Genomic DNA, 15,969 nt, shown 5'->3' on the forward strand with positions numbered 1-15,969 from the left:
CCCATGGCCCAGCCGTCCCACTGGCCACCACCGGCCATGACAATTTTGAGCCAAACTGGATACCATTTGAAGGCAGCACCGACAGGATTTCCTAACAGACGGGGTGAGCGGTACGTGGCAGGAAGGCAGCGGTCGCAGGACGCCGGGGCTTCTGTGCCCTGAGCAGAAGGCGGGACGCCCCCCGACGGAGAAAGGATACGGCTGTGGGTGGAACAGGCTTCGGGGGAAGATGAGGGACTCACAGGAGACCAGACATCCAATGAGATGCTGCACAGAGTCCAGGAGAAGAGCCTGATCCCCAGGCCTGAGGCTGCTACCCCTGCAGAGGCCTGTGTGCAAAGCTGCGGCCTGCGCTGGCAACCGGAGCTTGGATCTGGGAGGGTTCCCAACATCCCCTGGATTGAGAAGGGTGGCTCTCTGTACCTGGGGTGTTTGAACAGACAATACGGTTTATGCTGAACACCTACTTCCCCGCAGGGAGTCTGAAATTTCAGGTACATGCCAGGCAGAGGGTGCTTACGTGACCAGCTCCAGATAAAACTCCAGGCCCTGCGTCTCTGAGGAGCTTCCCTGGTGGAGAGCACTGCACATGTGTTAGGACAGCTCACTGCTGGAGGAATCATGTATCTGACTCTACCGCGACAGGACTCCTGGAAGTTTGTGCATGGATTCCTTTGGACCTCATCCCATGCGCCTCTTCCCTCTGCTGACTTTGCTCTGTGTCCTTCCTTGGTTGTAAATCACAGCTGAGGGCGCAGTTATAGACAGAGCCCTGTGAGTCCTTCTAGGGAATCATTAAGCCTGAAGATGGTCTTGAAGACCTCCAATGCACACTTTTTTAATAAGTTTGCTAGGAATGGAAGGAGGGAAGTATCAACATTTTAAAATCAAATTTTGCATTTAGAGCCCCCAAATTTAAAAAAAAAAAAAAAAAGCAGCTGGTGGGGAGGGAGGATGGGATTGTTAAAGTACAGTGTCCGTATTTTTCAAAACAGCAATTCAGGTTGTACAAAAATTGCTGGGTGTTTTCTTTAAATTCAACTATTTGTTTTCCTTAGAAAAATGCCTTCAATTCATGAAGTGACAGGGAAGCTGCATCTGCCTGGAGAGGAGGGCTCATCAACGATTACAAAGAGCTCCTTTTCACGGCAAGTTTTATTTTACCAAGAGATTAAGAACAGCTCCTTCTGGAGCAAAATTAATCTTTCTATTCCACCCTACATCTGAGAAGAGTCTGCATTAAAAAGACGAAGTGTTTAGTAATTGTTTAAATGAATGAATTAGTGCAACTTCATGAACAGCATTTCAAGGCACGAAAACAAAAGCCCGCAAACCATGGCTGACATATGCCCTTTCCAGTCCCAATGAACACAAACTGCATCTGACCAAAACCATGAGTACTTTTTCTTATTTCCAGTAAGAATGGATGGTAATATTTTTCTTTTCCGATTTAATTTTCTTTCTTCTTTGTAAACCACAAAGCAACAGAAAAAATACATACATATTAAAATAAGGGCTGTCTCTATTGTTATAAAAGGGTGTAGAGATAGACAGATAGATAGATATAGATAGAGAGATAGATATAGATTTTTTTTTTGCCAACACTCAAAACACTTTGGAAATTCTCCTTTAAAATTGCCAGGACATTGTTCAGAAGCAGCAAACAGAAGCTGAGCGCCACCCATGTGATGGGCTCTGTCCAAAGCCTGGAAATGCTACGAGAATCCTAGAAGTTAGCTCCCCACAGCGTTTATAACCCAGTACAGAATTAACATAAGCATGCAACGATCATGGGGCTCTCCAGGTAGCCATTAAAACAGCCCTAGCAGACAGCTCACAGGGCCAGACAAAAGTGGTCCCGAAGAACCAAACAGTGTGACTACGACTACGCCAGGGGACAAAGAAACCACCTGAGGCAGGAGCCTGCAGAGAGGATGGACACAGAGGAGGAGGAGAGGTCTGACCTCTGGAGAGGTCAGAGAACAGCTGCTCAGGAGGGCAGGTGTGTGTGTTAAAACGTCTCTTCAGCAAAAGTGATGAGTTATATTGTTTTAGTATCTTTAATGAGAAGGGAACAAAGAAACCCTCATGCACCATGTAAAAATTATATGCGAGACACTTTACGTCTATTATATAATTTTAATTCTGACAAAAGCCTGTGAAGTAGGAATTATTATTCCATTTTACAGGTAGGGAAGCGGAAGCTTTATTAAATTGAACCTTAGGCCCTAGTCTACCAAAGGTGTTAACACTGTCTTACAGTAAAAGCCAGGACGTGGCTGTTAAATAAACGCGGCCGGCTTTCGACGAGGCTCATGAGCTATAGATTCACCCTGAAAATATTTACAGGCCTCGAACTCATGTTCACAGGAAAGAGGAGGAAAGTAAATAAATCATCTTTATTAGTGCAGTGACCATTCTAGAAACAAAAGCCGGAAATGTACTCACTCTTTCTAACCACCGGTGATTTTAAGAGACTCCTTTATTTTCCTTCCTAGAGGAACGTAGTTCAAGTGCGAAGAGCAGGTTTTACTATTATTTATTTATGATTAATGCGTAACACCTACGGTTATTTTTAATACTTTTTATTACAAAAAATGAGAAGGCTATAAAACACGGTCATACCTCCAAGAGTTCTCTGTTGCAACAATACATGACTGTAATTTTCTTGGACGATGAAACCAATACTGTACAACTAGGACGTGTTTCTCCAAGTGCCCACCAAAACCAGAACACCCTGTTCAATTCATCAAAGATTCGAGTACCTACAACTTACTGGGCATTGTGACTAGTTACCCGGTGCTAGTTAGACCCCAAGTACAGGACACAGAGCTGTGCTCCCCGAGTGAAGCAGGAGATGTCACCGTGCAATAAAAGAAGACCGGGGAGTGCTATTCTGCAGCAAGCTATGGAATTCTGGGCAGGTCAATCAATCACCTTCGTAACATCGTGTTGTCATCAGTACATAAAATGAAGGCTTTTCAGTGTGAAAAACATACAACATCTAATCTTAACCTGCCTCTACTTATTTACTTATGAAATAGACAAGAACAGGAGAATTTTCATATTTTGTAAGTTCCTAGTTATATTCTTTTTTTTTTTTTTTGTGGTACGTGGGCCTGTCACTGTTGTGGCCTCTCCCGTTGCGGAGCACAGGCTCCGGACGCGCAGGCTCAGCAGCCATGGCTCACGGGCCCAGCCGCTCCGCGGCATGCGGGATCCCCCTGGACCGGGGCACGAACCTGCATCCCCTGCATCGGCAGGCAGACTCTCAACCACCGCGCCACCAGGGAAGCCCTACATTCTTAAATTAGAAGAAATCAATCCCAAATAGAAACACATTCTATCCTTGACAAAAACAAAAAATCTAATCCTTTACAAAATCTGTCACATCCTCACCAGCAGAGTTATCTTTAAAACACATCCACAGGTACCTATTTGCTGAGCAGTTTGACTTAACCCTAAGTTAACTTCACATTACTTTTGGAGAAAGAAGGATAGTGGAAGGGGAGTAAATTTGGGGGCGGGAAGGACTGGCAGTGTGGGATTAGCAGATGCAAACTAGTATAAACAGGCTGGATAAACAGCAGGGTCCTACTGTGGAGCACAGGGAACTATACTCAATATCCTGTGATAAACTATCATGGAAAAGAATGTGAAAAAGAATGTATATATGTATAACTGAGTCACTTTGCTGTGCAGCAGAAATTAACACAACATTGTAAATCAATACGTCAAGAAAATTTAAACGTAAAATAAAAAAAACAGAAGAGGAGCAGGCTTTACAGTCAGTCTGTTCTTGTGGCCCAAGTCCCACCTTTGTTCTTCCATCTGTTGTAGATGCAGGGGAGAAGGACATCCATGAATTCCAGCCGAGCCTGTACCACACCCAACGCAACGCCTGGCACAAGTCCTTAAAAACTATCAGTTCACTTCATCCACTCTACACTTGATCACTGAAGATGAATTCTAGTATCTAGTGAACTTTTTAAAGAAGGAAGTATTAGAAATAGTACAAAAGGCACCCTAGCTCTTTTGTAAAAGGTCCACATGCTTACTTGCTCTACACCAGGTGTCCTCAACGGGGTGACATCGCCCTCTAAGGGGATGAAAAGTGGTTCTAAGAGGTGAAGGAAAAAACCTACCACTTTTATGTATAAAGATACACGTACAGTACATGAGCAGATGTGTGCAGACTGTAAATTTTCATTGGGGTGATTAGGAAAAAACAAAATCTTAGAAGTCTTCTTAGGGAGGTGATTGTGAAAATAAGGGTGTGATTGGTGGGGACACAGTGGGACTACTGGTTCTCAAAATTACTGCCATATTTTTTAATTATAATAAATCAAAGCTTAATCAATTTCTAATGAACTTTAAGAACTTTTCTTCAAGGACTTGCGTTATACCAATATTACGATAATAATAAAGAGGTACCACTTGTGACCTTTATCTACAGGAAGGCTGAGGAAGACGATCCAAATTAGGAAGCTGAAATCTAATATCAAGATCATTCGAATTAAGTTAGAAGTTACTGAAGGTAAGAAAATGCCAGATAAAATTTAGCATCCCACAAACCTGTGCATCATTTCTCTCCCAGCAGCTAAGAGAGAGAAGGTAGTTCGTTAAGGCAGCTAAGAAACAGAAGATAAGGAAAGAGCATCTGGAAGAGGGGGCACACAGCCTGCCGCTGAAGCTGACAGCTGACACTGATACACTGACTGCGCCCCTGACGATGGGGGTCAGCCCCGTGGCCAGCCTGCCGGAGCCACAGGAGGCTGGGGGCCAGGAGCCAGGACCAAGCTGTCAGGCCTGCAGCATCTAACTGGCCTCTGAGGGCCAGAAGGAAGGGACAATAGGTCACAGTCCACAGAGACCTCTCCCTCCCTTCCTTCTGCTCTCACCTCTGTCCAGACAAGAGCAGCACGTTCAGTACATCGTGCCCCCTGCAGCTGAACAGTGGTAAAGCTGTTAGGCTCACAGGGCCTTGCCCTGTCACCGGGGTGAGCGGGTTTGCTCCTTCCTGCCTGAGCGTGGACGCCCCGCGAGCGAGCATCCGTCTCCTCCTCCGTGGACCCAGCTCAGACGGCACTCAAAGCCCATCAGAGCCCATCAGGCGTGCCCTACATCGGGCCGCTTCTTCTGCGGCACCTGCCTCCCCAGGCTGACCACGGGCAGAGGCTAGGTTTTACGCAGCTCTCACTCTCCCATCACTAGCAGCGTTGTGCCGGGAGTAGGGAGGGCACCCACCAAAACCTGCCGACCAGCGTCCTGCACCCCAGTGGGCATCAGGCCCAGCATCTTCCCATCCTCCAAGGAATACGCCTCAATCACCAACACTTCAGCTGTTAGGACTGAAAGACAGGCTGCTCTGGCTGATCTGATGGGCAATATCCACCCATCCCTTAGGGTCCAGACCATATCAGCTCTATCAACAAGCCTACTGAGAACCTGACATTTAAAATTGTTAATACTTTCAAAGGCTCTGTCAGTTGGGAATCAGAGATCTGAGTTCTAGTCCCTGAAATCCGACTAGCAATGTGCTCCTCGGCACGAAGGCTCAGTGTCTCTAAACTGGAATCCTTCAACTTGCAGGTGTGAGGGGGCGGCTTCTTTCCTTATGGTCCATTAGAACAAGGGTTTTCAAACTTGAGGGCGCCTCCGAATCCCCTAGTGGGCTTTACTAAAACCCAGAACTTGGGGCCCCGATCCAGCATTTCTGATGCAGGAGTCTGGGATGGAGCCTGAGACACTGCGTTTCTAACAAATTCCCAGGCGTGCCTGCTGGGAGACCACACTTTGACCCCATCCTACGCCAGGAAGGCCTAGCGAAGGAAGGACCATGGGGCCAGTCCAGCCCGAAGACTGGACTGGGGGCGGTGATGGGCTGCAGCGAAACGTCAGCCCACAGAGCACCATTTCATCTCTGTCTGCCATGAAGCACTACGTATTGTCTGCCTCTGTTCTCTCTGCATCACCCCAAGAGGATGAGCCCTCCTTTGCCCAAAGCAATTGTCAAACACAAATAGGGCACGGAGCTGCACGGCAGTATTTGGGTAGACGGTGGCTCGTCATCCAGACGGTCAGGCCTAAGCTTTTTGAAGTTATATTTTGAAATATGTGCCTTTTTATAGAGTTTTGACTTGTGAAACATGTAAATGATTCACACATTCAAAAATTAAATCAGGAGAAAAAGGAAACCCTCTATAAATGACTTAAAACAGAAACTGAAGCTAGTAGCTACATAGCAAATTGATAAGCCATACAGAGAAATTCGTATTTCAAGTAACTTCCGAATATAGCACTCTGTAAATCCTGCACAGATACAGCCAAGGACAAAAACAGCTTCAGAGAAAGCAAACTTCACTCCATGCCTATCGATAAGGAGTACCATTGTTATTGTAATTCTGAAATGATTTTATGTTTATCAAAGGATAAAGCAGGGCTTCCCTGGTGGCGAAGTGGTTGAGAGTCCGCCAGCCGATGCAGGGGACATGGGTTCGTGCCCCGGAGCGGCTGGGCCCGTGAGCCATGGCCGCTGAGCCTGCGCGTCCGGAGCCTGTGCTCCGCAATGGGAGAGGGCACAACAGTAACAGGCCTGCGTACCGTGCAAAAAAAAAAAAAAGGATAAAGCAAACATATATATTATTTTATTAGGAACCAAGATTCAGGCTAGGAGAAAAGGGGAAGAAATCCAAAATACACAAGATTTTAAAAATTAAGGAAAAATTGATTCTGAAAAATATATTCCCACAAGCTCTATCCACTAAAAGGGCCTAGAAGCAGAAAAGCTCATCAGCGATGAGCACACTTAGCATCCAGATATTGGTTTCTAAATGCATTTCCCACGGAAAGGAACTAAGGCTCCTCAGAGGAAGGGATCCAGATTCTGAAAGATGAGCCTCAAATATCTACTTGTGCCAAAAACAAGGAAATACTCAAGAACTAATGGGGTCATATCAAAGGGCTACAGAAGGCAGTCCTGAAAGAGCTCCCATGGCCAGATCTGGCATGATTTCATTAAATAATACTAACGGCAGCTACAACTGATGGAAACACATTGACTAAATAAAACTGCCCATGTCTACAGCAGTATCTAGAATAAGAAAGAAGACAAGAAAGGGTGAGAGTGGGTAAGAAAGGAAACTCTTCTTTACAGACTGATGCCAGCTAACAAGCCTAGAAGACAGACTCTGAAAACCACCACCTTGCAGTCCTAACTATTCACACAGCATCACCTGCAGATCACTTCCCAGTGCAGAGCTGAGGGCGCCCCTCGACGGTGGGGAACTCTGCAGTCGCCTCCTCCATCAAGAGGTCAAACTGGCTTCACTAACACTGGGACGACCAGGGTGGGCACGCCCCTGAGGTCACGCAACAGGAAGAGCCCAATGCCACCAATGAGGTGTTCCTGCCAAAAAATTCTTATTCTGTGTCTATTCAAGCCTCAACCTAATTTCCAGTTTACAGGAAATACAGGAGGAGGAACAAGTTAAAGCACAACGTGAGGAAACTATCAGACAAATCCAGAATATGGGGTATTTTACCAAACAACTGGCTGAGCTCTTCCAAAAGTCGATTTCTCTTTAAAAAAAAAAGAGTAGGAGGGACATGGAGGTGCAGAGGAACTGATCTAGAACAAAAGTGACTTAAGAGATAAGCTAACCGTCGTGTACATATATATATATATATATATATATATATATATATGTACCTCATGTTCCCTACCCAGTTATCTGTCGATGGATATATATATATATATATATATATATATATAATGGAATATTACTCAGCCATTAAAAAGAATGGACAATGCCATTTGCAGCAATGTGGAAGGACACAGAGACTGAATGAAGTCAGAGAAAAACAAATATCATATGATATCACGCATAAGTGGAATCTAAAAAAAACAGTAAAAATAAACTTATTTACAAAACAGAAACAGACTCACAGACATAGAAAACAAAATTATGGTTACCAAAGAGGATAATGGGGGTTGGGGTGGAGGACGATAAATTAGGTTTGGGGGGGTTGACATAAACACACTACTATATATAAAACAGGTAAACAAGGACCCACTGCAGAGCACAGGGAACTGCACTCAGTATCTTGGAATAACCTATAAAGGAAAAGAACCTGAAAAGGAATATATATACGTATGTGTATGTATAACTGAATCACTTTGCTGTTCACTTAAAACTAACACAACACTGTAAATTAACTATGCTTCAATTTTTTAAAAAAGATCTTAAAAAAAGAGAGAGAAGATAACCAAATGTAATGCATAGACCTCCACCAGACTATGACTGGGAAAAAATGGTTAGAAAACCTTTCTCGCCACAACTGACGATACTGAAATTGACAGCATTAGGTGACAATCTGAAATCATTCATCCTCTCAGGTATTATGATTATGACTGTATTTTAAGAGAAGTGTGCTCAAGTATTTACAGGTGAAGCATCTTGGTATCACAACAATACGCACGTACCACACACGCAAATGAAATGTTCAGTTGTTGAATCTAGCGAAGGGTAGAGAATGTTCGTTTTCTGAACAGTTCTGTAATTATGAACATTCTCATAAAAAAAAGTTGGGTGGGAATTATTAAAATGAAAACACAAAATTCAATTCTCAGAAACAAATCCTAAAGAGTTTCTGGACCTCGAGTTGAGAATTACTGATCTAGATAATTTTTTTTTTTTTTACCTTCCAGAGTGTTAAACAGAAACAACGTGATACCCCAACTGCAAGAAACAAACTCAGTCCCTTATGCGTGATGGGAATAATACAAGTTTGACATTGAGACACAGGGGCTATCAAGAATTCAAACAACCAACTCAAGTATCCCGCAAAACGCATCACACCAGGCACGCACATGCGCATGTCAAACTGGGGAAGTCTGAATGAGCTCTGTGGACTGTATCGGTGCCGACTCTCGTGGCTGCCTCGGTTCTAAGCCGTGCAGGCAGACATATCTGCTATAATCTGACAAACACTGGAGTCCTGGTCAGATCCTTAGCTGGCTTTGTTTTGTGCAGGACTTCAGTTGTGACACTGTATTATAGTTATACAAGATGTTACCCCTGGGGGAACTGGGTGCAGGGTACAAGGAGCTTCCCTGTGTGCTTTCCTGCAAATTCTCGTGAACCTACAATCATCTGAAAAACAAAAACAACCCTTATAGATCTCGTGTCCTGGTCTTGCCCAGTTTGAACACGTCCTTCAGCCCTTCCCACCACCAATCAGATAAGTGACACGCTTTCTTTAAAAAGAACCCTTCAAAATCCTAAAGAAAATCGATTCTTAAAATAGTTCAAGCCCAAGAAGAAACGTAAAGACATTTGTCCATCTCGAGCAAATAAATGCCTCCTTTCCAGACCCCTCAGTTTCCCAGACAGCTCCTGGCACCTCACCCCAGGGTGAAACGTGAATTCTCGGTCTGCTTTGTTTTCCAGGGTCACATAATCAAGCGCGGCGGGTGGCGCGGACTCGAGGCAGCCGGCCTGGAGTGCGTTTATTCAGGGCTGCTGAGAGCTCACAGCGGGGGGCAGAGCAGCCGAGCCACCTCCCTCCCCACACCTGCTCTCCTCTGGCCTTCGGAACCTGAGGAATACCCAGTGGCCTGGTAACGGCCTCTCAATTTCACCTCAGGAATAGGCTCAACCAGCGGGACGAGTCTGTGGCTTCCTAAGGATACGCATCCACACCGTTTTGCTCCCGAGATGAAACTGAGTCGAGTCTGAAACCACGCAGGACCCCGCTCTCAGCCACAGAACCCTCTAAAACAGCCCCTCCTGCTGGAGCTGCAACAAGAAACAGCAGCTGCGAATTCCCCCTCCTGCCAGCCTGCTCCCAGGTCCCACCCCGGCCAACGCCCTCAACTTTGCAAGAGCCGAGAGGCAGGCCCTTGATGCGGAGGGCGGGAGGCCTGCTCTCCAGGGGCCCAGCTGCACAAGCTCTCCACCCGCAATCACGCTTGCTCGGGGAGCTGGTGTGCACCAGGCTACAGCACCAAGGTCACTCTAGAGAGGTCACTGCATGAAAACAGCACATGAGAAACAGCACTGAGAGGCCAACACAGTAAATGGTTGACTAGGTTTGTATTTTGTTCTGAAGACTCACCGTCTGGTTTTCATTTTACCTGAACACAGGGGTTCTGCGTAAGTATTTTTAAAGGAATCTTGAAAATGCACTTGTCCAACACTGCCCGATTTTTTCAGACAAGGAAACACCTCTTGTATGCAGCTCACCAAAAGTGTCTATTACACACACGGGTGCGTGTTTTACAGCCGTGCTCACAGAGAGATGATGGCGAGGAAACGCACCAGGGCACCAACACTGATGACTCTAAGTGGGGGAAGAGTGAGGATTTAACGTGCCTTTTTACTTTAAAGCAATGATCATACGTTGCACAGGACATCCACAGAGCTGACAAGCTCACTTCGATGCCCTTGGAGATGTCAGCAGCGTGTCAGCCAGGGCAGCATGGGCTGAAGCCAGGAAAGAACAGGGCTGGCAAATGCGTCACAGAATTCCCAAAGATGACGTTAAAAATGGTACCCCGAGTCTGGCAGTAACCGAGTCAGGAGGGTGCGGACAACTGTCAGACGACGCAGGCTCCAGCTGTACCACCGGCCACCTGCACGGAAGCGTGAACAGAGGCCCAGTGGGCAGGGCCCCGATCGGTCCACGCACAGGGCACTTCATCAATCACCGACTGTGGTATTTAAGTCACAGGAAGTCAGAATTGGTGGCTCCTTCACTGCTCTGTAATCTTAAAATTAGCATTTCACTGGAAAGAGTCCAACAGGATCACTAGCACGCAACAGAATCGCCCAGGAGGTTACAAGAATCTTCTGGCCAGCCAAGCAATGGTACTTTTCCATTATTAGAAAATGACAGAGGAAAGAGAGCAGTCACGGCATAAAATGTCACATCTTCAAATATCTGTATAAGGTTCTAGCAGTTAGCTGCCCCGTGGTCCAGAGACAACATTTCTAATTCTTACTAATACAATATGCATGCCGGCGATGAGTGTGTTACTAGAGACCGAGGGGAGAAGAGGGCGGAGGAGCCGTCCCTCGAGACGCTCAACCGCACACCTGAGACCAGCTTAGCCGTTTTCGCCCTCCACGGACCCCAGGCTTAGGTGATCAGGGCTTGATGTAAAGGCATCCCAAATCCTCACGGTTTCTGGTTAACTCACTCTAGAATCTGTGATATATGATGTAAATCTTATTCATAATTAGGCAAGTTAGAAGCAATCGTGAGCGGATAAAGTTTCAGATGAAAATAATTTAAGTAAGATGGATTTGGCTCAGTATAACCCATGGCTATTTTTTTTTAATTAAACGTGGACCCATGAGTACAGGTACACGCACACACGCGGGCTCACACACACTTACCTTTCATTAGAGCTAATTTCTCCTCTTTCCCATCTAAGGCTACGCAGTAAATCCTCATGTGACCATTTCAAGGACTATTTTTTGCTACTAAATTTTGCCAACAATCTGCTCAGCATTCTAGCAGATGTTTCTGTTTTCAAACCTCTGGGAACTTGGCTGTATCTGTTTTCCTTCCCCATGTTAAAAATAAAAGAAATGGCCCAAATGTGGCCCTAATACCCCAGAGAAGCTTTTCCCACCCACCAACCTCGACCTCCCTACTCAGGTGACCTCTGTGATCCCTTCTCAAATCTTTTCTTTGCCATTAGAGAAGATGTTTCCAATTATGGTCCATTATATTGTCAAGGATGACATCACTCAGATGTGCTTTTTTTTTTTTAAAGAAAATGCTACTGATTCTTAGTTACTTGGGATCCATCTGCAACAACCCCAGCCAGCTCAGCTGCTGGCCCTTCTGAACCCATGGTGTCACATGAATGCAATTTGCTTAAGATCGATTCTCCAAACACAATTCCTTTTAAATGGTGGGCTGGAGAGACAGGGGGACCCTTGTTTTTTATCTAAGGATTGCTTTAAAAACACTTGTGACCCAAGCTTACCTCAGTAACGTCCATAACTTTGATGGCTGCCAGCTGACCTGTTTTAACATGTCGACCCTGAAAAACAGAAAAAAGAAAGAGAATTGGCACGGCTGTTCTGCACAGTCATTAGCACAGAATGGCTGACGTTTCAGCAAGTCACCTCTTCTGTACTTTTTCCCCAAAACTGATGATGAAAGAGTCCTATGCTCTCCAACAGAGCAGGATGGTTCCGTTGGTTTGTAGGACTCGTGAACCCCACTTAATAAACCAAACCGTCAGTAGAACAAAGGAGTTCTGATAAAGAACCAATTCCCTCTTTCTTCCCCGGGCTTCATTTACGTATCATTACTTCTCAATCTGAACAACTTAAATAATGTTTTCTTCCATACATCAGGATGACCAGCCTTCCCTTCTCAACATTCCACATGAAGGAAACGACCAAAAAAGTCTGGATATCATTTATTGTCAAAAATGGGTAACAGTCATTTTCCGCTCGTATACCCCCAATACCCATTACTTGATTTTACAAGTTATACTGAGAGTCTTCTTCGAAGCTTTCCCGTGATCCCAATGCAGGGAGGCTGGAGCATAATTACTCGGAATAAAGGGGGTACACAAAGAGATGGGGGCACAGAGAGAGCACGGTCTTACAGCTGTGTCGTAATTCCCAGCCTAGAACCTAAATGTTTGTTATCCATTTATATCACGAGCATTTCAAACAAGCCTGATGCAGCTCTCCTGTCCCCTCCCCCAGACCAGGAGGGAGGGACTTAATCCCTACCCATCTTGCAACGCTCTGCTGGGCATCTCTAAGGAGAGCAACAAAGAGCTACCCTGACATCGTGGGCACCGGCTCCTCAAGGGCTTTGTGGAGTACGCTCCTGCTGCCGCAAACGTGGAACAGCAGGCACGTCCCCACAGTCTCCGAGAGCCGGCCTCGCTTGTGGCCTCGTGATGGAAAGAGCTGTGAACTTTAGAACCTGAAACCTGAGGAAAGCTCTCCACTTATTCTGGAAAGCTTGGGCAGGGACTCAAATTACAACTTGGACAAAACAGTTCCATGAAAATGACACTGAATTACAACTCTCTCTCAACTCTCTGTGGTCACAGCGGGATGGGGTCCAGCGCCGGCCCAGGAGCTCACCAAGCAGGGTTGGGCGACAGCCTAGCCAGGGGAAAGCAGGACAAATAAAGCCCACAGGCCTGGAACCTCGTTCCAGCATCACCCACCTGCAGAGCCCCCGTCCTCGGGCTCAGAAGGGTGGCCCCGTCCCGTCATCCACAGTCAGACATCTGAAGACGCTCTGCCTCCGCAGCAGGCGGTGCGGGGTCCCACGAGCCCCGCCTCCTGCCTGGTCACCGGCCCCAATGCCAGTCCCCAAATGCCCTTCCAGCCACCCAGCCTCCCCAGGCCCACTGGCCCTCGTGCCCACATCACACTCCCCTGCATCCCCAGAGCCCAGGGCACAGCCTGCACCGCGGCTCTGTTCACAGCTGGGTGACTCACAATCCTGAAAAGAATGTCACCCTGTCTGCTGGTCCCCACTCGGCACATGACGTGGCCCGAGGAACAGCCCCACCGTGGAGACGGCGGGGGGGGACCCAACCCTGTGTCAGGAAATAGCCATCTGCTCACGGCACCCGGGCCCACATGTCCGACTCGAACGGCCACGGTTTACTTACTCCCTGTCCGTCTAACAGCCAGCGTCCGTGGATGTGTCCACCTCTGACTCGCTCGTTTCAAGTTTCCACCCGTGGGTTCCAGGCTCTGGAAGCTCACCGTCCCGAGCGCGGTACCCACAGCTGTGCTCACACGGACACACGGAGCCTCTGCAGCTGCAGGACAGGGCTCCCGGCCCGGCTGGGGCACCACGCTGTGCCCACCCGGCACCCCCTCCACTCGGGGACCTTCGTCCCCTGTCAGTGGGGTGACAGCCCTGTCCGCATCACAGGGGTGTCAGTAGGAACAAGCGAGGGGCAAAGGACAGCACGTGGCACAGGGTCAAGTGCGGCCCTGGGGACAAAATAAGGGAAACCTTGTCCCTCCATCGATGACAGGAGGTGGGTTTATTAGCAGGGACGGGCAACGCAGTCCTGAAGCCGAGGTATAGCTTCCGAGAATCCGAGAACAAAGAGGACTTAAGAGAACAAAGTAACCCTTCAGGCCTTTCCACGTAAGGGACACGAAGACCAGCTCCTTCACCCCGGTCAGCCCTCACATCTGAAAACAAATGCCCGTCACTCTTCCTGCAGTGGGGTCATGTCCCAATTACCGCAGCAGACTTCTCGCGGACGGAACCAAGCGATGAGAGGGAACGTCCAGAGGGTTGTCCAGCTTCCCCGCTTTTCAAGAGGGCAGGTGGTGAGACAGAGGTGTGTCGGTGAGACGGGGAGGAAGGAGGGCCTTCTGAGCATCTGATCCTCAGGAAAACCCACAGGCCGATAGGAAAACCTCCCCAGATGTTTCTAAATTAGAGGCGTCTTCCTTTCCTCCCTCAACGCCTGAACTCAAAGCCACCGTGCATCCTTCAGCCTCAGCAGTGTGACGATGGTGTGATCGCTGAGGGTTGTGGGTTCACTCTATTTGTTCACGTAGAATGAGACTCCCTCACTGAGGGAGGATGGAATTAGGACCTAACAACAAATCCTTATTTTTGTGTTGAAGGACAGCCCACGCAAAGGCAGTAGCCTTCACTAACACACACCAGGTCTTTCAGAATTAGGTCCATTTGAGTTTAAATTTAAATCAGGAAACTAAGAATTCTGCTTCCCTCCCAAGAATCAAGACAACATGCTGGAGGAAACAAATCTGGGACTAGGCAGCCTTGGGCTCTCATTCCTCTGCTACCTCAACGGCTGTAATTTCCTTGGAAAAGCTGCTTATAACTTCTACAAGCTTCCTGTGGGATCCAGTGTGCTAAGGGACCTCAAGCCCCTTCTAGAATAAGGCAGGCTATAAATAAACTGCACGGCGTCTCCACCCAGACATCACCCCTGGCACCCAGGGAGCACCCAGGGGATGGCCTTCCTCTCCCCACAACCAGAGAGCCACGCTGAGTCCCTGACCCTGCTCCCTAGTTCCACCTGCAACCATCTCAAACCCAGCCAATGTCGGCCCATTTCTATTTTCAAAAGGCTGGCCAATACAGTGGGGTGCTAAAGTAATGTACTTCTCTAATTGTTTTTTTTAAAGAAGAAGAAAAAAAGAAAACCTCCAAATGTGAGACTAACAGAAGTCATAACCTATGTGCTGAGTTGGGCCATCTTTGTGTCAAGGAACCAAAAGGGCCGACAAAATAGCCTGAGGAGGAAATCTCCAGCCATATGTGTGATCCTGTGCAAAGGGACAAACTGCGCGGCACCTGATTCCTTTCTGGTCTTTAAATGAGGAAAACGCGTGTTTCTCTTTCTAAAAGGAAAACTCAAACGACCCTCAGCAGGCATCCAAGCTGAGGAAAATGCCCTAATTGTCAACTCTCCTGCATGTTTCTGAGTCGAAACTGCCACCTTGCATTTGCAAATACGTATTACATTTATGACACAAGTTCCAAGAAGGAAAAGAAAGGAAAACACACACCACCACATGGTTTTAAGATGCGGACACTGTGGCAGCCTTTCTGTGTGCCTCTATTGAAGTCTGTCTGTAAGCCACAGAGAGGAGCCAACAGCAGAAGGAACAGCATTCAAGGGAAGCTTTTAAATCCCAAGAGAAAAAGATGGTGAGGTTCCTATCTTCCTAATTTTCCACTATCGCCAAGTACTAGGAAGCTACCTCACGCTGCATAATCTTTACCTAGAACCCCAATAACTCCATTAAAATGCATTTGATGAATAAGTATGCTCGCTGGGATGGTGCTCGTGATTGTTTGAAATGACTGAACACAACTTCTATGTTTACTTTTTCACGCAGAAGCAAGAAGTCTAAAATGTAATGTACCCTTTCTGTACTCTTGCGTTATTTCAGTGATATTTATGTTACTTCCTTT

General features: G+C 46.9%; 1 protein-coding gene across 25 annotated transcripts in view; it reads right to left on the reverse strand.

The window, feature by feature from the left end:
* Positions 1–15,969, reverse strand: part of MAP4K4 (mitogen-activated protein kinase kinase kinase kinase 4) — a 171,125-nt gene that overhangs the window by 77,123 nt on the left and 78,033 nt on the right. For all 25 annotated transcript variants that reach the window (XR_009521496.1, XM_060027250.1, XM_060027236.1 and 22 more), the window contains one exon: positions 12,002–12,058. Coding sequence is in view for 24 of the 25 variants with exons in the window: in XM_060027250.1 (XP_059883233.1) it covers positions 12,002–12,058 (57 nt within the window). In the remaining variant the exon portion in view is untranslated. The remainder of the gene's footprint in view (positions 1–12,001; positions 12,059–15,969) is intronic.

This window comes from Delphinus delphis, chromosome 12 (assembly GCF_949987515.2).
Source record: "Delphinus delphis chromosome 12, mDelDel1.2, whole genome shotgun sequence".
Lineage (NCBI taxonomy): Eukaryota > Metazoa > Chordata > Mammalia > Artiodactyla > Delphinidae > Delphinus > Delphinus delphis.